We start from the raw sequence: 27,624 nt of genomic DNA on the forward strand, positions 1-27,624 counted from the left end.
CTACTCATCCACCAGGGCCCAAATTCAAAGGATTGAATATGTAAGGCAGGAAGGGTAGAGATACAGGTGTTTTCCCTACAAAACTATGCCTTTCCAGAAGTCAAGGGCATGCACAGTAGTCCCCCTAATCTGCAGGGGGTAATGTTTCAAGCTCCTCAATGGATACATGATACCCCAGATAATACCAAACCCAAAGAACACTATATTTTTCCTGTACATACATAACTATGATAAAGTTTGATTATATATCAGGCACACTAAGAAATTAACAAAAATAACTAATAATAAAATAGGGCAATTATAACAATATACTGAGATAAAAATTACATGAATGTGATATCTCCATCTCTCAAAATATATTATATATTATAGATATTAGCAACCTTATCCTACAATTTTTTTCTTTCCTTATGAAGTCTAGGATTTTTACACTTTTATTTAAGGAAGCACTTAATGCTTCTCTTCAATACATTTGAATTGCACTTTGGAATCATTATTAAGTAAAAATAAGGGTTACCTGAATATAAGCACTGACAATTGATCAGATAATCAGGTCAACTGCTAACAGGTGGGTAGCATATACAGTGTGTATATGCTGGACAAAGTGATGACTGAAGACCTTTGTGAGACTGAGTAAGATGGCAAGAGATTTCATCACAGTGCTCAGAAAGGCATGCAATTTAAAACTTATGAACTATTTCTGGAATTTTCCATTAAATAGTTTCAGACCAAGATTGACAGCAGGTAACTGAAACCACAGAAAGTGAAAACAAAAAAAAGAAGGGGGACTACTGCATCACTAATACTTACCTTAATCACTTACATAAAAATACAGCCTCAACAAAGGAAAATGACAGCCAATAACTGTCTAAATAGATGTGTGAGTGAATAGATTATAAAACTGTAGAAAAGTAAAATTGCAACTAGAAGTTTACGTCAAGGAAATAATACATGATTCAGACCTCAGCTTCTCCATGTACTACTTTTATGATTGAGGATATGGATGCTTAGTTATCAACTGTCAAATGGGGACCATAATACCCAATGGTTACATCCACTGAGAGGATCAAGCAAGGTAGCATGTACAGGGCCCAGCACAGTGCTGGACTCCATCCTCCTCAGCTCTCCTGCCGTGTAGTGTACCAACAGAAGTTGGAGTCAACAATGAAAAACAAGCACATCAACAGAAGAGGGAAGGGTACTAGGAGCCACAGGAAAAGAGAAGGCAGAAAATGGCAAATGAAGAACTAGAGCAGGCCCTTACGTCCTTCCCACTACTTCACCTGGCAAATTGTACACTTATAAAAGCCATAAGGCTTTCGGCTGGCTAAAAGGAACATAATATTTGAAACTGAAGCTGGCTCCCAAATTCCAACACAGAAAATTAATTGAGTCATTAGTTAATAGGCTCAAGACACCCCTACCAGAAGGTGTAAAGTAACTGCTTTCAAAGGAGTTAACATTTTCAAAGCCTCCTCCTCTCCCCTCTACCACACTGCCTAACAAAGGAAAGGTTAGGTTTTTAGGTTTGGGTTGTTTTTAGGGCCAGAGTAAACAGCAAGACAGGATAAATATAACAGTTCTGTGCACTGAAGCCTACTTCTTTCAGTAGCTTTCAGTAGTTTGCACAGGACTTAGAGCAGGGGAAGCTTTGCAGTATTCCTAGTCAATGGATATTTTCCAGGCATTGCTGGGAAATCATTGTAAACTGTAGGGGCAGAGCAAGGAACAGAGGAAATTTCAGGTCTGGGGGAGGTGCATCTTGCAGGATTCTGAGAACAATAGGCACTTACTAACCCCCTTTGCAGCTAGCAAGTAGCTTGGAAGGCCTGGCTTAGCTTTCGAGGTCTTGGAATTCTGGAGACAGAAGCTAAAGAACAGCACAATCTGCCACATGGATAATCAATCCTGAAAAAAACATCTCCCATATCTAACCATGTCAAACTCAGCCATTCCCCCTCTTAAAAGACAACTACCCTCCCCCACAAAAAAAGGGGGAGGGGGGAAGGAAAGCGGTGACTGCAACCACACAGTAAAGATCTAAAACTAAAAACTGCACAGGATTCTAACTAATTTTGTGCTTCTCAGCAGACATGTAAACCTGTCATAGGCAAAGGTGACAGACATGCTTCAGAAAACCACATGTTGCAAGGTTGAATAGAATGCACATTTCACAAGAATCCCAAAGCTTAATTGCTCAAGGCTTGTAAACATTTCGCAATATACATTACCACTAGAAGCCCCAGGATTTTTAGCGTGCATGATGAAAGTGTCCAAATGTTAGCATCAACCCAAACAGAATTTATTAACATCTTGAGAAGTGTGCCCCATCCTAGTAGGTGAGTCCTTAGAGAACTGTACTCTGATGTGACTTCTACATTTAAGAAATGCATGCTGGTTTGTGTTTTTTTGTTTTTGTTTTTTTCTTTTCAATGGACAAAATCGTGCTCTTAGCATCCTGGTAAGTCAAAAGCACTAGAGTTAGAAAAATAAATGACACTGACTCTGCCCTCCAGGTATTCACAGTCTGGTATTTCTTTAAGCTCGTTTTCTCTTTATTCTAAATCAACTTACAATTTTGACTTATTAGCTAGCATTTATCTATTCTAGCACTGCTTAAATATTTTCATGCTGTAAATTATACTATTATTTCTTCTCTAAATAACCACTTTGTTAACAATTATCTGAAAGCAACTATTTGGTGCTCAACTCTGCATGGACTGAATTAATTTAAATGCAAAATGTGTCTGAATGAACTCAAACAACCATCCAGTATTTACTGAGATCCATGACACTGGGGGAACACCCTTCTCTGGGTTATAACTAGATAATTCCCTGGAGGCCAAATGTCTCTCATTGCTGAGCACTAGTGGAAAACAGGATTGTGCTCTTTCACCTAAAAACATTCTTACCTATGAGGCTATGAGATTTGATTCTCATACTTATTTTCTTCACTACTACTACTACTACTGCTGCTGCTGCTGCTACTACTACTACTACTACTACTACTACACACACACACACAAACACACCTCTACTCCCTTCCTCTAGGTCAGAATGGAAAAAGAATCTTTCCAACCATTTTGCCTAAAATTCTGGACATAGTTACATTTTATGGAATCAGGCTTCTGACTGGTGTCATGTTGTCACTAACAACATGTGCCACTGGTCAAGTCTCTTGTTCTGTCTAGGCTGATAGATGACTACAGAATCCCATACTTTAAGCATGAAATTATGGAAATGGTGTCTTGTATTTCAGTAAGAATGGAGTCAACTGTCCGTTTTGTGTCGTCATCCATTGCCCCAAAGTTCCAGTTTTTATAAACACAAGGATGACAGTTTTTTTAGGAGAAGATTCACTCTTTTATCCCAGTGTTGTCCCACTGACATGTACAAAGGAAAATAAGCCTTATCTTCTCTCTCTGCATTTTACTAAGGAATAATCCCAATGCCCAAATTTACTCCAAAGGAAAACAAGATTGTATAAATAGGAAAACATGAGTGGACATAACCTGTTTGAGACCCAGCTTTATGTTATTTCTTGCTTCACACTGAACTATTAACTGTGCAAGAAGCACATATTTTCTTTTCTCCAGCAACTGCTCTTTGAATAACAGGTTTGAGCTTCTAGGGCCCCACCCCATCTTTTAACTCAGCCAAAGAACACTCTGCTACAACTGACCCAACAGTGCTGGAATCTGCCAGGGAAGGAAAGCAAATATTCAGAAAGTGCCACCTGCCAACCCTCCTCCCCCAAACAACCCTCAGCCCAACTTCCATTTAAGCCAGCTCCCCAGCCCACGCCCTAGCAAAGGATACAAAGTGATGTTATCAAACCAATGTTCTCAGTGACTGAAAATTTACAGAGCAGGAGGAATCTCAGCAAGAAATGAGAAGATAATCTTCTTGGCTGATGAACTTGAAAAATAATGTACCACCACAACATTAAAATGTTCATTGGGTTTTTTGTAATTTTAGTTTAGGAGCTTATTCTTCTGAAAAGTTTAGAAAATGTAAAAACAGGAGCTTTTAAATCCAAAATATATATTATATGTATACTGTATACACATATGAAAAGTATATATGTATACAGGTATACAGCATCAACATATATTTTACCATATAGCCATGTGCTCTAAAATACTGAGTGAAAAGTACAGAGAGAATTTTTATTTATTTTATTTTATTTTCAGCAGTGCTAGGGATTGAACCCAGGCCTGTGCATGCTAGACAAGCCCTCTACCACTGAGTTACATTCCCAACCCCAGATAGAAATCTTTAACCAACCTTTCCTGGTTCTCTGTTCTCTGTACAGTAATAATCATAAGTATCAATAGAGATCTGAAAATGGAATAACTGGACTTTAGGATTTCTGGAAGATAGTTGTCTCAAGATTCTATTTGCAGAAAAAAAAATATAGATAAAGATAACTTTCAATGAGCATCTACTAATATCAGGCAGTATGCTTAGTAGTTGATACATATTAACTTAGCTAAATTTCAGAAAACCCAAGAAACGAGTCTTCTTTTCCTCATTTTTCAGGTGATGAAACTGAGACTGAGAAGAGTTGAATAACTTGGCCCAGGTGACTCAGACAATCTGTTGGAAAGCAGGGATTTGGCCCAGGCCAACTTACTTCAACAGCTAAGAGCTTAATCACTTCTTCCCAAAGAAGAATTCTGAAAACTATATCTCCCATTTGAAAAAAGATCACAAAGTCAATGTAGCATCTTCTCCAATGGTCTACACATCTGGCTATTCCAAGACTTTTACACTAAGGATGTCTTTTTAGGTGTGAATTAAAATGTCTTACTGTAATAATCCCCATCCATCTGATTCCAGTCGACCTAACTACAGCTCCACCAAAAGTGATTAACTAATTCCCCATAATTGGCCATTCCAGAGGTTTAATATTATTACCATATAGCCATGTGCTTTAAAATATCCTCCATGTATGAGACCTGTTTTTCAAAATTATGCCAAATCCATTGGCAGTTTTAGACCCTGGATATTTCAAAATACTTGATGGCACAGATTTAGCAAAATAAACCCTATTGCTTTTCCCCAAACATGTAAAACAAATATCCCGTGATTCTACAAATTGGAAAGACTGCAAACAGAGCAAGTAAACATTCTGGAGGTCCTGAGCAAGGAAATGGTTGTTTTCTTCTGGCAGTCACACAACAAGTGGCGAGAAGATAAACATCAGTGCCATCAGCCTCTTCCAGATCCAACTGTGAGAAGTCCATCAACCAAATATTTAACATGTAGTATTTACATTCACTCCTCTTTAAAGGACTCTTTCTTGTTTTTTCTTTCCCAACATCTCAGCAGGTGTTCCAGATTAAACTGTTGAATATTATACCCGATCTTTCAAAAAGTGTCTTTGATGTGATCGGTGGCTGGTTATTTTTTAATTAGGGTTTGAAATCCTATACTGTGTGTATTTAACCCCCTAAGAACCGGAGCAAGAGAAGGAAGACGCTGCTAAGAGAGGGGTGCCCGGTGGGTGGGCATGAAGGGAGCACTGGGATCCAGACCCTCAGCCGCGAGCGAGCCCTGCTTCCAGCGCCTCCTTCCGCAGGTAACTCACCAGGATGCCCATCACCTCGGTCCAGAGTCGGGAGAACGCCTCAGATGTGCCGGCGTCCAGCGCTGGCTCTCGCTCCGGCTCCGGCTCTCGCTCCGGCTCCGGCTCCTGCTGGGGCTCTGGTTCAGGCTCCGGCTCGGGCTCGGGCTCGGGCTCCGGCGCAGGGCCAGCCGCTCCCGCGTCTTCCTCCATGGTCGCGTCCCGCGCGCTGGCCGTGCGTCCCGGTGGCCGCTGCGCCCTCGCCCAGCACCAGTGCGCAACCGTCCGAGGTGTAGGGTCCCGGGCCTTGGCGTCACGGAGCCGCGCCCCCGCGCAGCATGCCCAGGCGGCCCCCCGCCAGTCCGCGGGGCCCTCAGGGGCGTCAGCACCTCGGCACTAGGTGGCCGCGGGCAGCGCGACTGACAACTCTTGAAACTTTCCCGACCCGACTCGGCTCAGCAACAGGGTAGCAGGAGCAAAGTCCGCACCACTGAGTGCCGCGGCGGGGAACTCGCTCAGCCCAGAAGCAATTAAACGCACGGCAAAGGCGTTGCTTCCTGTGACGGGAACCGGCTAACTGCGGCACGCGACTTGTTTCTGCCAGCAAGCCTGGGCAGGGCCCCGCAGGAGTGACGGCGGCGCCTCGGGACCTTAGAAGCTACGCTTTGGACCCCTCTCTTCAGAATGAGCTCTTCCAGCTCCACATGACTCTCTCCCCTCCGGGCTAAAGAAAGCGTTTAGCAACAAAAGGTGCTCTGATGTCAGGCTCTTTGCATGGAAATGAGCCACGGACAGGAGAACAAATCGCCTGTTGAAAGAGCAGCAGAGCCGCGGCCACCGGCCCGCACGAGTTCCCAATCACGCCATGCACCCGCATGCTTTTGGCCCCCAGAAACTTCAGAAAGTTAATCTTTAAGCTACTCCTGCCGAAAGAGTTCCCAAATAGGCAGAGTCGTTACGATCCACATCTCGCCCCTTGGGAAGTCGGGCGACCTAAAGAATTACCACCCTGCCCCTGTCAGCCTAGACGTAGCTGAAAACTAGTGTGCGCTTGGGCACGAGCCATTGTTCGGATCGTTTAGAGGAGTAGGGACGTTTGGACTCCTGAGTGCCACAATGCTATGCACTGCTAGGCTTTCCGCTAATTAGGGGGAATGCGTTTGGGTTTGAGGGTTCCTTTACATTAAGGACACAGGCAAGGGCTGTTTTCAAAACCAGCTGTTAATGGTTGTAGCGCTCGGCCCCGTGGCAGACACGGGCCCCGTGTATGTGTTTTTCCAAGAGGAAGATCCATGACGGATTTATTTACTGAGGGAAATAGCCCCAAAGAGATTCTTCTTCCTTTTGCAATTCTTCCTTTGAAAACCACTCAGAGAATTTTCCCTAGGAGATGACAATGCTTGGCACACTTGATTTGGTGACTGATCACTTTGTGAAACAGTTAAGAAACTTCAAGAAATCTGTCCCTTGTTAAAGAGTTGGGGAGTGGGGGAGGGGAGCCGAGTGAGGCGCCCCAGGGTGAGAGCCCTTGATGGTTTCTCTCCTAGTTTTTGTTGTTGTTTTTCCCCTTCTGGGCCTAGTGAAAGTAAGGGGTTAAATCCTCTTTCAAAGCATGAATTGCCAGAAGCGCCAACTCATGGGATGACCTTACAGCTCTTGAAGGAAAGTTCAGAACATTAAAAACTTTCAAAAATAAATTTATGGGGCTGGGAATATAGCTCAGTTGGTTGAGTGCTTGCCTCACATGCACAAGGCCCTCTCTGGGTTCAATCCCCAGCTTTAAATAATTAATTTTATGGGGTTGAGGATGTAGCTCAGTGGTAGAGCACATCATGAGCCCTGAGTTCAATTGCCAACATCAATAAATTAATTAATTAATAAGCATGACCCCTGATGATACTATTTTTTTTGTCCAAATGTGTCTTGATGATCTTTTTTTTTTTAAAGGAAAGAACAAGAATGAGAAGGTTTTCCTTTGATAGTAAGAAAGCACTGTATGACATGACATAACTTTCTTATGTACATATGTGAGTATACCACAGTAACATTGTGTACATCTACAAGAATGGAATCCTAATTAGAATAAGATATATTTCATGCTTGTGTAAATATATTAAAATAGATTCCATTGTCATGTATAACTAAAAAGAACAAATCAAAATTTTAAAAAAAAAGAAAGAAAGCACTGTGATGAAGAGACAGGAGGCCTGGACCATAAGTCAATGTAGCTGACCTGCTTTTCTGGGAAGATGCTGAGTCAGGCCCAATGGGCTTCCAAGGCTCCCTCATGCTCTACCATACTGTGTATATAAATAAATTCAGTTAAGGCAGGTGGGCTTTATAAAAATGTCATTTCTATGAAGACATGAAAATAAGCAACTGATAAAAGAGGGTGAATTGCCTTTGCCATTTATTTTACTGGTATATTTAAAAATTCCAACTTATTTGCTATGTGGTACCTTTTCAAATTCAAGAAAATGCAGAGCACTGTGGTGCTTGCTGGAAGGGCAGCTTGTTCTCTGCATCAAAACTTCTTGGCATGATTGATGTGATTCTATAACATGTACATTCAGAAAAATGAGAAATTATATCCCATCTATGGATGATATATCAAAGTGCATAAATGCATTCTACTGTCATGTATAACTAATTAAAACTAAAAATTTTAAAACAAAACAAAACAAAAAAACTTTCCTGGCCAGTGACTGGGAGTAGGGGGGGTGGGGATATTGTGCAAGCTGGGGACCTTACGTGCTATAGTCCTCTCACAAGTGTTTTTCTTCTTGACTCAGATAACCTGGGGCAAAGCATTTGACCTTTCCATGGTGCTACAGGTTCCCCATCCTTGTTGAGGCAAGCCCATGGTAATTGCCACCCACCCCCTCCGAGGTGATATTATGTTTCAGGGTCATCTAAAGATAGGCACAATTGGGAGACAACACGGAGACACATCAATATTATTGAACCTTAGCCAGCATTTTGGTACTTATAGAAATCAATATCCTAGGTTTTCAAGCTCCTTTTATATCCCAGATGTTTAAGCTCCTTTTCCTAAAGTTCTCCAATAAGTGGCCAGAAATGAGATAAAGCATATTTTAGGAAGAATGTTGATGCCTATGCATATAATGTGATCTATTATTTTTGCTATATTGCCTACAGTCACTTTTATACTCCTGGAACATAAATAATTTTGTTGATAATGTAAAAAAATTAAGTTTAACCTTTTTACTTAATTTCCAAACATTAATCAAAGAGGAACCTGATTTCTGTGCCCATGATGGAGTCTTTTCTCCTTTTTTCTAAATTCTTTCAGGGTTTAGACAGGAATCCTCCTCCTCTCCCTCCTCTTCCTCCTCCTCATCATTTCAAAGTCCCATGGGGCTACCATTTACCAAGGGCTTTCTATAATTGCATTCTATCCTATGAAGGTAGGGAAGGGCCTCCAAGATTTAGGTCAAGCCAAGTACAGTGTCACGCACCTGTAATACCTGCGGGCTTGGGATGTTAAGGTAGGAGGATAGAGAGTTCAAAGCTAGCCTCAGCAAAAGTGAGGCATTAAGCAACTCGGTGAGATCCTGTCTCTAAATAAAACACAAAATAAGGCTGGGGATGTGACTCAGTGGCTGAGTGCCCCTTGAGTTCAATCCTCAGTACCCCCCGCCCCCCCAAAAAAAATCTAACTCAAATCCAAGTGAACACAGCCATATGTGGGCAGAGAACAGAGAACAGCCTGATCATTTTACAAATTCTTTCATCAATCATGCTACTCCCATGAAGATGGCTATGCAGACATCCATCTCTCCCACTTTCCCTTACCATCAGGGTTCTTGGCCAGTTTGTTGGAATTGTGAAATCATTCTGTGGGTCCTGGTGAATGTTTATTTTAGCAGATGAACAAAAGAATATCAGAATGAATTTATTGAGAATTTTGATAATGTAGTGATTCTCAATAAGTATTGTTTATTAGAAATAATTATCTATCATATGCATGTTTATTCTGGCTGGCTTTGTAAAAAGTTGTTCTTACTATGGATTAGGATCACAACATGTAAAAGCCACTAATCTAGCCAGGGATGGCTCAATGGTAGAGTGCTTACCTAGTCTGCGCAAGGCCCTATGCTCAACTTTCAGTACTACAAAAAAATAAAACAAATAAATTTTAAAAATTGCTAGTCTGGAAATTGGCACACATTTAAGATACTGTTGCAACATAGTTAGGATATTATACAAAAAAGTAACTAGTCTATTGTTTAGGAGTAAAGGAACCATTTCATACTATAGAAAGCACAAATACAATGGGGTCTGAAGAAAGTTAGAATTGAATTTTCACTGGAGTTTCTATAAGCCAGTGGGCAAGTTATTTATCTCATCTACAAAATGGAGAAATTCCATCTGTTTCACATAGTTCTGAGGTTATCTGGAATCATGCAAGGACTTCTATGAATTAGAACCTCACCCCCTTTTCCCACCCTCTCTTCCTTCTCCACCTAGTCAACCCATGAGCTGAAACTATAAATAGGAAGTTTCCTTGTTCATTCCTGGATCTCTTCAATCACCCAAAGAACTAATTCCTAGCCCTGGAATGTGGTTGCTGAGTAATGGAGTTGTGAGGTTACCTTTGACAAGGTACAGTAATGGCAAGGTACAGTGTGAAGAAAGGGAATGAGGGTAACAATAACAATAGCTGTCATTTACTGAAAACCTACTGTCTACTAGGTGCTGTACTGGAATTTTAGAAGTATTTCATTTAATTTTTTTTCTTAAGTACTGGGGATTGAATCCCACCCAGGAACCTCCCAGCCCTTGTTGTTTTTCATTTTGAGACAGGGTCTTGCTGAGTCACTGAGGCTGGCCTCTAACTTGTGATCCTCCTACCTCAGCTCCTGGGTTGCTGAGATTACAGGTGTGCATGCACCAATACACCCAGCTTATTAAGACTTCAGTATTAGCAAAATGGAATTTAGGATTTCCCACCATGATCTAGCACTCCTACCTAGCTTCTTTATATTTTAATTGTCGGTTACATCCATTCATTCATTTGAGGTGCCAAACTCCCACAAATTTCTTCCATCCCTCCCTTCCCTCAACATCGTTCCCATCTACATTATGGCTAAAAACTACTGGTCTTCAAAAATCTAGGTCAATTACATTCACTTCTCTCCATCTTCACTACCAAGGCCTGAGATCACACTACCATCTCTCTTATGATATTTTATCCCAAACAGTGTTTCTCAAAGTGGGGATACCATCATTAGCCTCAATTAGGAAATTGCTGGAAATTGAATTTTCTGGCCCTATCTGGAGCCTACTAAATTAGACACTCTGGAGGTAGGACCAGCAATCTATTTTAACAAGCACCCCAAGAGATAGTGATAGTGAGAGCCCTTGCAAGATCTGGGCAGGTCACAATAAGAAAAGGGAGCAAATTGCTGAGGAAATGTGAAGTTTTAATAGACTATATTAAAAAGCTCTACTGGTAGAGTGATTTTAAAAGCTCACAGGTAAAAGAAGCTGTCAAAGGCAAGTGAATGGAGATCACCAAATCAGATATTCAGAAATATTTGGTTTTTGTAGAGCACACAATTAAATATTTAAATTAAAATATATTCTCCATAAGAATGGTACATGTTTTAGCCAAAGCTTCATTTAAATACTTGCTTTCATTAAAAATTTTTTTCTGCTTAGTGCATAGATTAAATCTGAAATATTATAAATAGTCCAATTTATTTTTTACCATCCTGCCTGCCTGCTAACATTGAGCAATGAAAATAGATAAGCTCCTTTAATTTTTACCAACAGTCAGCAACCAGCTCTGGCACTCCTACAGGGGGCATTCCACAATGCCTTGGGGAACTGACTTCAAGAAAAAATTGATATGCTAAAACATTTTTCCCCATCATAATCCTCGTTAATTTTGTTTTCACATTTAGTGGTGAGTCAAACCTCTGCAAAAGCCTTACCTGCTTAAAAGCCTCTCCATCAGTACTTGGTAAAAGAGAAAAATTAGAGAGAAATTAAAACAATGTGAAGACAGCCAGAACAGGTCAGGGAGAGGAGGTAAATAAACAAAGTAAGGATACAGGGCTATAAATACTTTTCTCTGAAATCTCTCCTACTCTGATAAGAAGTGCTGCTGGCCCAGCCAGTTGAATAGTCTGTGTTGGTGCTAGGTAAGCACCAAGGTTCTGCCTGGAAATTATTCTTTCAGATACAGTAACAGTACTGCCATAGATATTTCATTTTATACCATGGGGTTGGACTAAATGATTTCTAAAGCCCCTTACAATCCTGAACCCCAAGGATTCCGAACTCATACACTATCTTCTGTAATACACATTACAGATGAGAAACAGAATTCTGGTGGGCTATCTACAGGTGCCTATGAGGATCAAAAGTATGCTGTGCAAACTGAATTACATAGTGTTTAAGGCAAAGAACCAAAGGACTTCAACTCACCATAAAGTGACTTTTGAATCAAGAGGAGAGCAGTCTCTCCTGAGGAGAGGTATGAAATTATGTGAGAGTGAACTTGGCATTTAAAAGGAAGAAAAAAGGAAACATGGAAAAGGAATTCTTTTTAGAATCATAGGCCCTACTATTAGCCTTTTTAACTTAGGGGAGTGTAAGGGAAAATTGTGCCAATAAGACTTCAGATATTATGTTGAGTATTTCTAAGTTATGCAAGTAGGGATTTAAAAGCATAGTGGGAAGGTGTCTACAACCCAGATTGACTCATCAAGCTTTATTTTATAAATTTTATCCAGGGAGAAGTCCTCCATGGCTGTCTGTTGCTTAAAACTAATTGTAGAAAATATTTTTTGACATAAAATTTAAAGTCTCCAGTGAAACTACTGCTTTGCTTCTTTGAGGTACTACAATGTGATAGTACATAGCACAAAGGATTCCCACTGCCACAATTCACCCTGGTAAACAGAAGATTTTTACAGTCTTACCCAGAGTTGAAATTATCCAGAATACTTGGATTCAATGACAATAAATTTGATTAATGGCATTTGTGTATGAGTATTAAAAAAAGAAGAAGAAGAAGAAGAAAAAGAAGGCATTTAACCAAGTATAACATTCTGGGAAAAACATGTGTTAACCCATTAAAATAAAGCAAAATGGGCTAGCTTTGTACTGCTTATTTCTAAAAAGAGTCATGAATTTCCTACATAGACAAATTACCTGAATAAAAACCTTGACTGTCAGGTGCCCTGCCCAGCCCTAATGTTACCTCCGTGGCTCTGCCTCCTTCTATTCTGCCTTATGGAGGGGTCCAGATTTGGGAACACAAGGAAAAAGATATTTATACTCGAAAAATTCACAGAAAACTATGAAAGAGATACTCTGATTCTTGTTTCTGGGAACTGGAGGGTGGGGAAGGAAAGAAAGAAATTCTCAACTTTCCCTCTAGCTATAAAAATCCATTATTCTAGAATCTCTGAAACATGTACCTTCCTTCTCACGCGATCTAAGTCCCCCTCTTCCCGTGTGTAGTGCATCTTAGGGGACTGCCCCCTCCACCGAGTTGTCCAAGGCCATTTTCCTCTCCTGGGCAGTTTCTTTCAAATTGTGTTTCCTGTGATACACACAGATACATGGAGACACACACACACACACACACACACACACACACACACACAGGCTCAGTTATCTAATTCTTTTAAGCTGCCTTACACAATTGAAGATATAAATAAATGAACTCTGTGACAGACCCATCAAAAGAGGTGGTGTCTTGGAGAATGTCTCAATGAGCTTCTCACATGTGGAGATAGAAGTCTCAAGTGACAGGACATTGGGGTCATGGCTACTTCTTTAAATAGTGCCCCCGTGGAACAATTCCCTGTTTAGAGAAGTCCATAATATGTGTTGCTCCTATGGTTAGTGCTGCTCTCAATGAGGATTGAAATTTAAGGGAAATATTAACATGGGCACCAGATTTTCTGTACCACTTGCTTCTCAAAGAATGCAAGTTAAAAAAAAAAAATGGATTGTCTAGGCAGATTTTTTGTCTCCTAAGTGAAACAACTAGGTGCTAGCTACCCTTTATCTAATGAATGTTCTCAAAAATCAGATGATGTTGATCCCAATAGCAAAGAGACACTTAACAAAGAACGCTTGTTCTAGAAATGAGGTCATTTGGACAGTCTATCCATTAAGAAAAAGCCTATTTTGCTTTCAGAGGTCACCTATTGGGGCAGGAAATCCATCTTTCGGCCAGTGAACTAACATCTGGCCTAAGTCTTCCAGGCTAAAATGTCAATTTCCTGATCTAAATGGAACACACATGAAAGAAAAAAAAAATAGATGAAAAACACAAATCTTCATTTGCTGAAGAATTTTTCAACAGCAGCATACATCAGCATCCTCCAAAAACAGAGCTACCCTTTATTGATCAAAACAAAACAGTAAAGTACTGATATCCTTGAAATAAAGAAAATTTTATTTCTTAATATATTAACTCAAAGGTAAATGATAGCAAAGGGATAAATTTAATTTCATCTAAACCAGTAAGTCATAATTTGTTTCAGTCTGGACAAAGGATTAATTTTTGTTATTGTTTGTTTGTTTGTGGTACTGGGGACTGAACTCAGAGCTTCATGCAGGATTTCACATGCTCTACCACTGAGTAACATCCCCAGGTTCAAGATTTACTTTTGTGCTATGAGAAAGCAGGGGAGGGGAATTATTAACTAAATGAACAGGGTAAATCTGGAAACAGAGAACTAGGAGGATGTTTAACCAAAATAAGAAAAATAATCTTCTAAAGCTGGTTGAAGTTGGGTTTGGTGGTGCACACTGATCACAATGGCTCAGGAGGCTGAGGCAGAAGCATTACCAGTTGGAGGCCAGACTCAGCAATTTACTGAGACCCTGTCTCAAAGTAAAAAATAAAAAGGGCTGAGAGTGTAGCTCAGGGGTGGAGTTCCTCTGGGTTCAATTTCCAGTACAGAGGGGAGGAAAAAAATAATAGCTACTTTAAAGTGTTATAAAACATTTCATGCTTATGAGCACGTAAGTTCAATAACAGAGCACACACTTAGAATATGCAAGGCTCAGGGTTCCATCCCCAGCACCAAACATAGAAAACAAAACAATATAAAATTTAAAAAAATAGTTAATATAATTTTCAAATTTGTCACTCAATTTACTTGTGTTTTCTTCTAATACTGGGGATGAAACCTGGGAACTCGACATATACTCAGCAAGCACTCTATCACTAAGCTACATCGCTGGCCCTTTTTATTTTGAGACAGGGTCTCACTAAATTGCCCAGGCTGGCCTTGAACTTGAGATCCTCCTGCCTCAGCCTCCCAAGTTCCTGAGATTATAGGCATGTGTCACTGTATCCCCTCTTTGCTTTTTAGACTCTGAAAATATTCTGTAATTTTTACTAGGCTTTCTTCTTGGGTACAAATTATGGAGGTTGTGTTGTGTCCATCTTTCATCCATCCAGCCAGCCAGCCATCTATTCACAAGTAATGATTGATTACTGATTATGTCTGACATAGTATTAGGTATCAAGACTAGAGAGGCCTGATTTTAGTATCATCTAATTTACTAAAGCAGATAGAAAAGTAAGTAACATGCATACACACACAATAAAGGGGTGCTCAACGGGGTGGGTGATGTGAAGAGTTCACAAAGGATATGATCCCTAATAAGGGTTTGAAGGCCACACAATTCACCAGCCAGTCAAGGAAATAAAAAGAGGTTGTCTAGGCAATTTAGGAAAAACCTGGAGGGGTTAAAGTATAAAGTCCAGTGAGGAGAGTGTGGTAGGACATTAGCAGGTAGGAAGAGTAAGAATGGATGGTCTTTATGCCAAGCTAAAGGGAAGGATTTTACTGTGTCTGCCCTTTCCAACACCACAGTTTGCCATAACTCCACCCCCTTCATCTTCCAATCAAGAAAGCAGAGTGAGGCTAAGAGTGTAGCTCAGTGATAGAGCACTTGCCTACCATGTGCAAGGCCCTGGATTCAACCTGTATACCACCCCCCCCCCACACACACACACACAAAGAAAGCAGAGAGTTGAATTTCTTGTAAAACACACACACACAATCACAATTAAAAATTTGAAAATAATAATAATTAAGCAGAGTAATAATGCAAATGTGCGATAATATATGATTACATCTTACTAGTTATTATAATAAATGCAAAATATGGAGTCACTGAAGGTTTTAAAGGAGTAAGTATTAAACTGTCTGATTTAGGCTTATTTCAAAATGAAAAGGTAATACAGAGTTCATTCAAGAAGAGGATAAAATTAAAGACAAAGCAATTTCTAAGAGTCATTGATGGGGCTGGGTATGTGCTAAGTGAGATCCTAAGTGAAATTTGATTGCTAGCACTGGAACAAAGGGGAAAAAAAAAGAATCATGCTTCTAATCCAGACTAGGGGTTATGATGGCATTATGGCAGATATCAGTGGTTTGTTTACCTCTCATTCATCATGCAGGAGCTGCATAGCTACAATTATACTTCTCATGGTTCCCTTGCCCTGTGGTTAAGGACTTTATTGAGGTTCTGCCACATCAATACATTCACATAAGGCTTTGAAACTGGGGAGGAGCTTAGTGCACGATGGGTTGCATGGATTGGGATTGGAAGAGATTAGATTGCAGCTCTGCCTTCCGGTTTGGGGGTTGCCTGATGATGGCAGAAGAGCCATTCATTCTGGATCTTTTTAATTCTTTTTTAACTTTTTTGGGTTTTGCATACTGTGATAGTTTTTCTACCACTGAGCTACCTCCCTAGCCTTGACATCCATCCCTGGGTGCACTCCATTCTATTTTGCCCAGGACTGTCAGTTTTAGCCCTGAAATTCCCACATTTTGAGAATAGCTCCTGCTCAGGTCACTGGGACTGTTAGTCACTCTATAAAATTGCAGTCATTCTTAAAGTCTCAGCCATAGTCCATTCCATCAGTCCTCCCAACAATTCTGAGTGATCTGTCTTAATACTGGACCCTTACTTAAGAAACAAAAACACTAGATTTCTTTTTTGCAGCAGCTAAGGACTTGGAGGAAGATAGCCATGAGCAAGGGCCTTGGGGTGGAGTGGAGAACTGAGAACACCCAGAGCTGAATTAGAAGGACTGGGCTATTGATTGGTGAGGGGAGTTGGAAAGGAAGACATGAAGGCTGATCCAGGTTCCTGGCTCTGCAAACAGGCGAGCGACAGCGAACTTTGCTTGTGGATAACCACATCCACAATTCATGGATGATGCAGGATGAACTCAAGGAAGCAGTGAGGGCCACAGACATGACTTTCTGCTACCTTTCTCCCCAGCTCTGCCTCACTTGACCCCTCTGAAGAGGGGAGGGATCCCACTCCCCCTTCCCATGCTTCCACCATCCTGCACTTACTCCCTACTGCAGAATCTCACTCTTGCCCTTTGGCCTTCAGGCACGTGGGCCATGAATGAATAGCCCTTCCCTTTAGCTGGGAAAAGCAGGTCCCCCAGGAAACCTTTAGGGGCCTTTCCCAAACCTGGCAGACTTGTCCCACTTCTGCTTCTCTGTAACACCCAGCTGTTTTCCTAGCACAGCAGTTAATCCTACTTCCTGCAATTGTTTATTGTGTCCCTCATGTTTAACTGCAAAGTCTATGACAGGGGCGGGTGGGGGGATGCATGTCTCACTCACTGATAATCTCCAGTAACTCACATTGTACTGGGCACATGGTAGGCATTCAAACAATATTTGATAAAGGAAATCACCAACTCTAAGGAAACCATAGTGATTGACTAATGTGGGTACACATTAGAATTACTATGATGCTTTTAAAAGTACAGGTGTCCAGGAGCTACCTAGAAGCACTGGAGACAGGCCTGGTTGCCTTTATTTTTTGAAAGAGCCATGGGTGATTCTGATGGGTAGGCAGGGAGGAAATCCATCCACGTGAGAGTGGAGAACCATGAATGGCAAGAACTGGAGAATATCTGCATTTAAGAGAACAGGAGGGAAAAATGACACCAAGACTGATAGAAGGTGTCAGAAGTAGGAGAGAAAGACCATAGCATGCTATGGAGGAAGGGGGAATTGCAGGAGGGAACAGTGCTGTAACTGGGGATGGCCAGTCCTGCAGGAAAGTCAGAGAGGTGGGAATGTCAGTGAAGATGCATTTTGGAGTCTCTGGGAATCTTCCCCAGCCACCCACTCAGGGTCAGAAGAAGGACTAGAAACCAGAATGTAGCATATTGAAGAATAAAAGAAAATGGATTAATAAAGATGACAGTCAGGGGCTGGGGATGTGGCTCAAGTGGTAGCGCGCTCGCCTGGCATGCATGCGGCCTGGGTTCAATCCTCAGCACCACATACAAACAAAGATGTTGTGTCTGCCAAAAACTGAAAATATTGAAATTCTCTCTCAAATAAATAAATAAATAAATAAAGATGACAGTCAGGGATGCGAGTATGGCTCAGTGGAGAGCATCTGCCTAGCATGTGAGAGGCCCTGGGTTCAATCTCTGGCACCACAAAAACAAATAAATAAATTTTTGCTGTTACTGTGCTATTTAGATAAACATTGTTAATGGGGTGTAGGGCATTATTTTTTTTGCTTTCTGCAGTACCAGGGATTGAACTCAGGGGTGTTCTACCACTGAGCTACATCCCAGCCTTTTTCATACATACATATATATATATAAAAACATTTATTTTCTAAGTGTAGATGGACACAACACAATGCCTTTATTTTTAAGTGGTGCTGAGGATCGAACCCCGGTCCTGGCCATGCTAGGCGAGCGCTCTACCGCTGAGCCCCAATCCCAGCTCCCTTTTTCATTTTTTAATTTGAGACAAGTTCTCACTGAGTTGCCTAGGCTGGTCTTGAACTTATGATTTTCCTGCCTCAGCCTCCTGGGTCACTGGGATTACAGGCATGCATCACCATGTGCAGCCAACACTGTGAATGTTAATCAGTAATATTTACTGAGTATTTACTGTGTGGATATATTGAATATTTTGTAGTGCTACCCATTCATTGCCTTCTTAAACATGCCTATTATCTTTCCACATTTCAGTACTGGCCAAACACAGAAGTACCTTAAGAGTTAGTCTGATGAAAGAGAGAGGGAGGGAGGGAAGGAGGGAGGAAGAAAGAAAGGAAGGAAGGAAGGAAGAAAGAAAAAGAAGGAAAGAAAGAAAGAATGAATCTCAGGGAGTGAATGTAGTCGAGACAGGCTCATGGTCCTAGTGTCTTAGATTGCGAGGTCTCCGGTGGGATGCATGGGCACGAATTGTCAGAACTCACTCAGTCAAAGTCCTCTACACCTAGACTATCTATGTAAATAACTGCTAGAATTGGAATGACTGAGTTCCTGAAAACTGAGAGACAAAGGAAGAGTTCTTCTCCAAACAGCCTCAGAAAGCATACCATTTTACCTCACTTAGGGTGATTCCTGAATGCCTCCGTGTTAGATGAAAGAATGTGGTGTGAAAGGTTTACATATTGGAGCATTTCCCCAAAGGCAGGAATGTACTATGGCAAATAGTTCACAAACGGAAACTGAACAGATCCAACTAAAGCAAGCAGGGACTGTGGAGAGTCCAATCAAAAAAAAAAAAAAAAATGTTCTCAATATTGCCTAAACCTCCTTAAAAACACAAAATATTCAGAAACCACCTCTTTTGATCCACCCATAGTGTTTGACCTTCCTGGTTTGCAGGTTGGATGATAGACATGGTGTTACAGATGAATAAGAGTGGGAATTGGACCATATTTCATCGTTGGTTTTCATGTGCTCGGGGTCTGTAGAGGCCACTGGAATTGCTCTTCTGCATCCCAGATGTATTTAGCCTTTGGTCAGTAAGACCAGCAATTTCACCCTTGGTTTTTCTTGGATACAGAGTCTACCTTCATTACTATTCATCTCTAGATTTTCCAGTGAGAGATGCTATTTTTGAAATGATCACGAGCCCTTAGCTGTTTCTCCTGTTTCCTTTCCTTCTTGGCTGACTCAGAATGGAGTACAAAGTTAGCCAGGTGCCATGTCTGATCATGGCCATATTCCTCGGGGCACAAATGGCAATATTTTTAAGCCCGGCCATCTCAGGTCTCCTCTATTTCATCAGGCCTTATGACTTAAAGCACCCTCCTTTGGTCTTGCATGCACATGCAGACTCTAGCTGCAGACCTTTACAGTCCCCAATCCACAGCCTCTACTAAGGTTGGCACTTGGTAATCATAAATAATGTGGGTCTTCTCGATGATGGTGCCTGATTTTGCTCAGGAATATTTACATGCTACGAAGAAAAACCAGCAAAATGAACCAATGGTGTTCAAGGCCACTCACTCTCTTGGTCTATAAAACAACATGTTTAATTTCCAGTGCCTAAGAGAAGAAAAGCAAATTGAGAGTCCCACTGCAGGCTGCCCAGCATTTCCTGAGAGATTTCTTCTGATCACAGATGCATTCTGGGCGGGCCAATTAATCTGGGCGACATGCCCCAACGTGGGCCGTGTGCTGCCTGACATCAATAACAGCATGACATATATCTGCACCCTGTACCCACTTAATTTGTCCCTGGCTGGAATACATGACCTTTTATTTGTGCTATTATCATCATATCCTGTCTAGACTGAAAACAGCCTCAGAGCTCCCTTCATATTCAGTGAGCTAAAATCCAAAAGGCCAGTCTGCCCAAAGCTGCCCACGTGGGGGACACTGGTGGGTCTCCTCAGCTTCTCTCATTTAAAATGGGAGAGATGGAGGGAAGGCCCTGGAAGCCTCTTCCAAGTGGAAGAGTAAAACTTGACCTCACATTGCAAACATTGTGACCAGACTCCAGTAATACTATATTTTAAGTAAATCATTTGGGAAAATAATGAAAGTTTTAAATCGAGCAAGGCAGAAGTAATGTTTGGGCTATGTTTTGATTCCATTTTGAAAACACTGGTGCTCCAGGAAGTGAATGAACAAAAGGATCACTGTATCCTCAGGGCTGAGAAGGGGGGAACCCTCCTGGTCCTCAGTGTGGAGACTGAGGGTGGCTGAATGCTCAGGCAGGTGGCAGGCCGTGCTGAGCTTTGGGAATCTGAGAGGCAAGAACGTCTCAGAACTAAGGTAAGAAAACCTCTTCAATTAAAAAAAGTTTGAATTAATCTGAAACTGATCAGTTGATGGGGTTATTTGCGTCAGTTAAAAATACTGTTCTCAGCTGGCTCCGTGGTGCACACCTGTAATCCCAGTGGCTTGGGAGGCTGAGGCAGGAAGATGGAGAGTTCAAAGCCAGGCCTCAGCAAAAGCAAGGTGCTAAGCAACTCAATGAGACCTTGTCTCTAAATAAAATATAAAATTTGGGCTGGGGATGTGGCTTAGTGATTGAGTTCAATCCCTGGTACTAAAAATAAAAAATAAAATATAAAAAAAAATTGTCTTAATTGAAGGATTCATCAAAGAAATCTGAGATCTTGGTTGAGCACAAGGGCTTTGCTTTCAGACAGACCAAGTTCAGCTCCCAGGAAGCTACCCTCCAAGGTTTACTTTCCTGTTATAAAATGGGGTTAGTGAGGGAGTCTATGACATAGTGTTGATATGAAGAATAAAGAAGGTCACTTGCAAAAATATAGTACCATGAGTGGCACATGGTAAATGATTGATGAAAATATATTAGTTACTTTTTATTATTATGTGGAACAAACAATATAATATCTATGTGGCAGAAAAAGAGTACCATTCAATAAATTATCAGAGTGGTTATTAAAATTTTTGGTTCTATTTAATATCAATGATAAATAGTAGCTCACTTAATTTCTTAAATGTTTGCAGATCATTAACTACCTTTAAAAAATTATTTGGGGACTTAGGCCGTGGTTTAGTGGCAATGTTTTCCTCACAGGCATGAAGTCCTAGGTGTGATCACCAGAAACATAAAAAAAGAAATAATTTTTTATTTATAACTTTTCACTGATAGACTGGGGACTTATGAAAGCAAACGTTATTCTGTGTCCACCTTCTATTTCTTGTCCCCCATTTTTGAATTAAACAACCCAGTAATGCTGTTGGGTAGAGAAGAGAGAAAGAAAATAGAAAGGACACCTATTTTCAAACTTTTGTTCAAAGAATTAAAATGAAAACGTGTCAATTATAGGAAAATGACCATGAAGGTCTTGCAAATAACCCCTAGACTCAGGCACGATATAATACACTCAGCAGGCTCAGTCAATTCCTCATTACCATATAAATTGTTTTCAAGATTGATCTAATAGGATGTGATTAATAACTGGGACTTTTCTTCTAAGGATCTGAATGATGGGAGAGAACCCAATGTATACGTTTAAAAGACCATTCCTAAATTCACCAAGTATTTTTGTTCTGCTTTGTATAAACACAAGTATAGTAATTATTGTGCTGAGTCCTTTTAGATGCCAAGTGAGGAAGAATGTGACTTGGAGCCTGCATCTCCTCACCACATGGCTGCTAAGAGGATAACTGCAAAAAATTATGGCTGTTCAGGGCTAGGACTCCTGCCTGCGTGCTTGGAGTCTTTGACTGGAACACCTAATGAGCAGTAGGATTGCTGGGGCTGCTTCCCAGTCCTTCTTGCTTCCTCTTTGGACCATTTATTTATGTATTTATTTGGTGCCAGTGATTGAACTCAAGGGCACTTAACCACTGAGCCACATTTACAGCCCTTTTTGAAACTAAGAAGCCCAAGCTTGTCTCTGGTGTAAATTCAATGCAACCTGAGTCGCTTATAGAAAACTGGACAGGAAAGCACTGAGCTTCTGCTAAAGGTAATTTTCAGAGGAACAAGGTTTCCTTGTAGATGTTTTTCCAAAATTCAGAGCCGTGCTAGTGGGAGGGAAGGATTAGCAAGTTAAGGGAAATAGAACCTCACTTCTCTGCCACCAGGAGCAGGTAGCAGTTTCTTATTCTATTGCCCTAAACCAGGCATGCAGTCGCACGTGCCACAGCCACCGAGGCCCTTGTCAATTAGAAATAACATTAAAATGACATCCCATCTGCTCTACAAATGTCAATGAGCTCGTGCCACCTGTTGAGGGCTTGCAGGGGCAGTGGAAGGGTAAAGAGTCTTGACACAGGTTTGTATATTTATACAAACAAAGAGCCACTTGATTCAGTGTTCTCCCTGAGCCACCACCCTCTCTTCCCCTTCTTTGCCAGAAATCCTTTGAATAGTTTTGCAGTGGTATTTTGTAACCAGAAGAGTATTAGTTGAATTTAAATACCATGCCCCGGGAATCACAGGACCTTGAAAATTATGCAACATATTTCAACTAGAAGAAAAACTAATTGCTCTCAGTCCTCAAAACCACGAAGGAAAATTGCAACCCAGAGGGTTTCAGTTGGAGCTAAAATGAATTTTGCAGGGTGAAGACTAAGACACTGGAGTGGGAAGAGAGGGGATTCTGAACGTTCTTCCCCCAAGATCTGGACATTAGCATAGCAAGTTAGAATCAGGATGTCCCATCTGTGAGCCTCCTCCCAGCCTCTCCCCACTCCTGCACCATCTGAGAGCAGCTTTGAAGTTTGGCTCAATTGGCCTCCCCTTCCTTTGCGCCATGTCCCATGACCTGTTGTTCTGTTTTTTGCTGTTTTTCACGGGTGGTTGTGGGGGTGTTCATATCATTTGGTAAGTTTCTTCCCTCAATCACTAAGTGTCCTTTTGGGTTTTTCCTACTGACACTGCTACCTTCAACACACAGATGCCACCTTCCCTGGGAGGATTTTTTTGAACAGAGTCTCCCCACTCTCCTCCTCTTCCTCTCCCTCCTCCCTTCCACCTCCTTCTCCACCCCACGCTCCCCTTTCTCGGAGCAGCATCTAAATCAACCCTCAGCACAATCACTCTGAATTCAAGTTGCTAGTTTGCCTCATGGTCTCTTTCTTAGACTGGGAGCTGCCGGAGTGCAGGAACTACAGTGGGTTTTGGCTTTTCCCCTGTTATTCTTAATGCCTTGCATAGTGCCTGGACTTTAAAGAGTCTCAATAAATAGCAATAATAGCAGTCAACAATCTCAGAGCTCTTCCTCGATGTCAGGCCTGCCCTCAGCAGGTTCAGAACAGAACCTGATTCCTGAGGGGTCAGGGGCCACCGACATCACGAATGCAAGGGCAGAGTGCAAGCCTGGAGGCTCTGAGTTGGTGGTTAATAGATTGTTCCTAATTTTACTTCGTGCATTTTGTCATTTAATTCTCAGAACAGGTTTTTATGCAGTGCTATCTGCCCACCTTCCTTCCTTTCATTTCCCTCCCTCCCTCTCTCCCTCCCTTCTTCCCTTCCTTCCTCCTTCTCTCCCTTCCTTTCTTTCTTAACCACTGAGCTGTAGTCCCAGCCTTAGTCTTGCTAAGTTGCTGAGAGCCTCATAAATGTGCTGAGGCTGGCCTAGAATTGTGATCCTCCTGCCTTGGCCTCCTGAGTCGCTGGGATAGAGGTGTGCACCAGTACGCCTGACTTTTTTCTCAATTGAGAAAGGAAGGTTAAAAATCTTGTGCCGTATTCATTTATTCAACTCTATAAGAGCAGAGATATTCAGAATCACCTTTCTGGATTTTGATGACAACTAAGCACATTCTATGGTAATACTTCTTTCTTCCAAATCTGGCTTGTGGAGGTACAATTTACACACTGGAAAACCCACACTCCTTACCATACGTTGTTATGAGTTTTACAGTCATGTAACCAGCACCACAGTTAAGACATAGACAATCCCATCACCCCACAAAACCTCCTCATGCTATTTAGTGGTGAGCCCCTCCTCTCACCTCCAAGCTTGGAAGAACACTGATCTGATTTCTGGTTTTACCCTTCTGCCTTCTTCAAAACATCATGTGCATGAAATCACACGTAGCCTTTTGAGTCTGGATTCTTTCACTAGCCCGAAGCATCTGAGATCACATTCAGGTTGCTGAATGTTCCAGTAGTGTGTTCTTTTTGACTTCTGTGTAGTATTCACTGTAGGAGCCCAGCACAGTTCATCCATTCACCAGTTGGAGCATGTTGGGATATCTTCCAGTTTTTGTTGATTATGAACAAAGCCACTATAAACTTTCACGGGTAGATTTTGTGTGATCATAGGTCTTTATTTCACCTTGGAGTGGGATTGGGAGGTTGTAGAGTAAGTGCATATGTCTATTTAATTTTACAGGCAACCATCAAACTGTTTTCTGCAGTGATTGCACCATTGTGCATTCCAATTTCCTTTACTCTACATCCTTGCTAGCACTTGGAATTGAGGCTGGGGGGACAAAAAGACGGTGTAGGTCAGAAAGATGGGGGCTAATTCAGGAAGAAATGAAATGCTAAAATCTCCAAAGCCTTTGCTTTTCCTCCTCCACCAAGGATACCTGCCTCCAGGAAATTGTTCTTCCCTGCAGGGAGTTGTAGGAATTGTTAATGAAGTGCCTCCCGAGGCAGCCCTGGAAGGCCCCTTTTGGCCACTAGTCATGTAGGCAGGATGGGGGAGGACAGGCCATGAGAACACAGGAATTCTGAAATGTATAAAAGGGGCAGGAAACCCCCACTGGACACCCAGCTCTGGGGTCCTTCTCTGCAGAGAAGTCTATCTCAGTTCTACCCTTTAAATAAAACTTGCTTTCTACGCTTGCCCCAGCATTTCTCAGGTATTCGATCATCAATATCTGGGGAATCAGGACTTGGCCCTGATTGATTCTCATTACCAGCATCAGTATCATCTGTTTTTGTTTGTTTTGAACCTGTGATTGTCTGCTTTCTGTTGCTGTGACAAAATACTTGAGATAACAATTTAAAAGGAGGAAAGATTTATTATGGTTCATGGGTTCAAAGGTTCTAATCCATGGTCTCTTGGCCCTGTTGCTTTGATCCTGTAGCAAGGCAGAAAATCATGGTGGGGAGTATGTGGTGGAATAAAACTGCCCATCTAGAGGGGACCAGGAAGCAGAGGGGGAGGGGCAGGGTTTCATGGTCCCTTCAAGGGCATGCTTCTAGTGATCTATCTTCCTTTCTCCAGGCTACAAGTCTTTTACCACCTTCCACTAGTGCCACAAGCTGGCAAATAAGCCTTTATACATGACTTTTGGGGGGCAATCAACATCCAAACCAGAAAAAAAGTCTTTTTAATACTTAGTGTGATTTTTTTTTTTTTTATACCGGGGATTGAACTCAGGGGCTCTCGACCACCGAGCCACATCCCCAGCCCTATTTTGTATTTTATTTAGAGACAGAGTCTCACTGAGTTGCTTAGTTCCTTGCTTTTGCTGAGGCTGGCTTTGAACTCGTGATTCTCTTAGCCTCTGGAACCACTGGGATTACAGGTATGAGCCACTGCACTTAATGTGATTTTAATTTACATTTCCCAAATGACTAATGAAGGTCTTGCCTAGACTGATACTGAACTTGCAATTCTCCTGCCTCAGACTCCCAAGTAGCTGGGATTATAGGTGTGCACCACCTCACCCAGCTCTATTTAACTTTTAACTCATTTTAAAAATTGTGTTTTTTTAAATTATCAAGTTTTGAGACATCTGAATACAGAATTTGATACAAGTCCCTTATCAGATTTGTGCTTGGCATATATTTTATTTCAGTCTGTGATTGTCTTTTCATTTTCTAGTCTTTTGAGGAGAATTTTCAATTTTGATGAAGTCCCATTTATCCATTTTTCTTTTATGGATCACATTTTGTTGTTGTAGTTAGGGAGAGCAAACTCACAAAGGTTTTCTTCTGTGCTTTCTTCTAGAAAACTTTTCTAGTTAAGTATTTCATTTTGGTCTGTGATCTCTCTCTGTCTCTGTCTCTCTCTCTCCCTCCCTTCTTCCTGCCCTCTCCCTCTCCCTTCTAGGACCCAAGGAGGCTCTACCACTGAGCTACACTCCAGTCTTTTTAAAAAATTATTTTGAGACAAGATCTTGCTCATTTGCTGAGGTTGCCTCGAGCTTGCAATCGTCCTGCCTCTGTCTACCAGGTGCCTGGGATCACAGGCATGTGCCACCTTGCTCAGGTGTGATCTCTTTTAATATTTGTGTAAGGTAGGATGTGAGTTTTGTTTTCCGACATGTGGATGTCTGGTTCTACAAGTTTGTTAAAGTTAAAGCTCAGATTTGAACTCAGGTTTTTCTGACTCTAGAGGCCACGTTCTTACCCTGTACTTTTGTTACTTTGTTGCATTTTTAATGCTCTACTAGATTCTAAACACCTTGACATACTTCCCTCCATGCCCATAGCATCATTCCTTGAACATAATATGCCTTCACTAGACATCCCTGGTTTGACCATGTGAATGGAGGATGGTGCCTCATCTAGAGTTCTGATCCTCCCAGCAGCCAGGCAGAGGTCCAAACCTTAAGCTTTTGAGTACAGGGATAGAGGAACTAGCAATGTGACAAGGAGGCATGAGGCTCAGTCTACCAATGGCATGAGGAAATTGGCATTTCCTATGACCACATTCCTGCCTGAGATTCGGGCTCTAACAGCATTTGCCATTCTGTTCTAATCAGTGGGCAGGATCAGCTCAAGAGCAATTTGGGGCTAGATGTGGGTGGATGTGGGTGGATGTGGGAAATACGTAACACACCAGTACAACGGAGATTAACTGAGGTCTTGACTCTGATCCTGGAGGAAACAAGCTGGTGTGGGCAAGCCCTGTGCATGACCTTAGCTCCATGGATTTATAAGCAAAGGCCTTTCCGTAACTCACAGAGGGCAAAGCCAGACGACCAGTGCTTAGCCTTTGTCACTGAAAAGGCAAGAGGCCTTGCTAAGCCCATTTTAAAGGACAGTGGCATTTATACCCTGCTATGGTTTGGATAAGTGTCCCCCAGAGTTCCACGTGTTAAAGGTTTGGTCCCAGTCTGTGGTGCTATTAGGAGGTAGAGGAACCTGTAAGAGGTGGAGCCTAGTGGGATGTCTTCAGGTCACCAAGGGCTTGCCCTCACAGGGATTCTGGGCCCTGGTCTCTTCCTCTTTCTCTCTCCTTTGCTCCTGGCCTGAGGTGAGTGGTTTTGTTGCCATGTGCTCCCCGCCATGATGCGCTGCTTTGCCACGGGACTAAAAGGGATGGGGCCAATCAATCGTGGATTGGAACCTTTATTTTGATCC

General features: G+C 41.7%; 1 protein-coding gene across 2 annotated transcripts in view; it reads right to left on the reverse strand.

Moving 5' to 3' along the window:
* The window catches only part of Sash1 (SAM and SH3 domain containing 1), a 229,767-nt gene that overhangs the window by 170,889 nt on the left and 31,254 nt on the right, over positions 1-27,624 (reverse strand). The window contains exon 1 of one of the 2 annotated variants that reach the window (XM_027939555.2): positions 5,594-6,060. The exons of the other annotated variant lie outside the window; for it this stretch is intronic. Coding sequence (XP_027795356.2) covers positions 5,594-5,782 — 189 coding nt within the window. The 5' untranslated portion in view covers positions 5,783-6,060. Of the gene's footprint in view, positions 1-5,593; positions 6,061-27,624 lie in introns of those variants that run through there. 2 annotated transcript variants of the gene reach the window in all.

Source organism: Marmota flaviventris, chromosome 6 (assembly GCF_047511675.1).
Source record: "Marmota flaviventris isolate mMarFla1 chromosome 6, mMarFla1.hap1, whole genome shotgun sequence".
NCBI classification, from domain to species: Eukaryota; Metazoa; Chordata; class Mammalia; order Rodentia; family Sciuridae; genus Marmota; species Marmota flaviventris.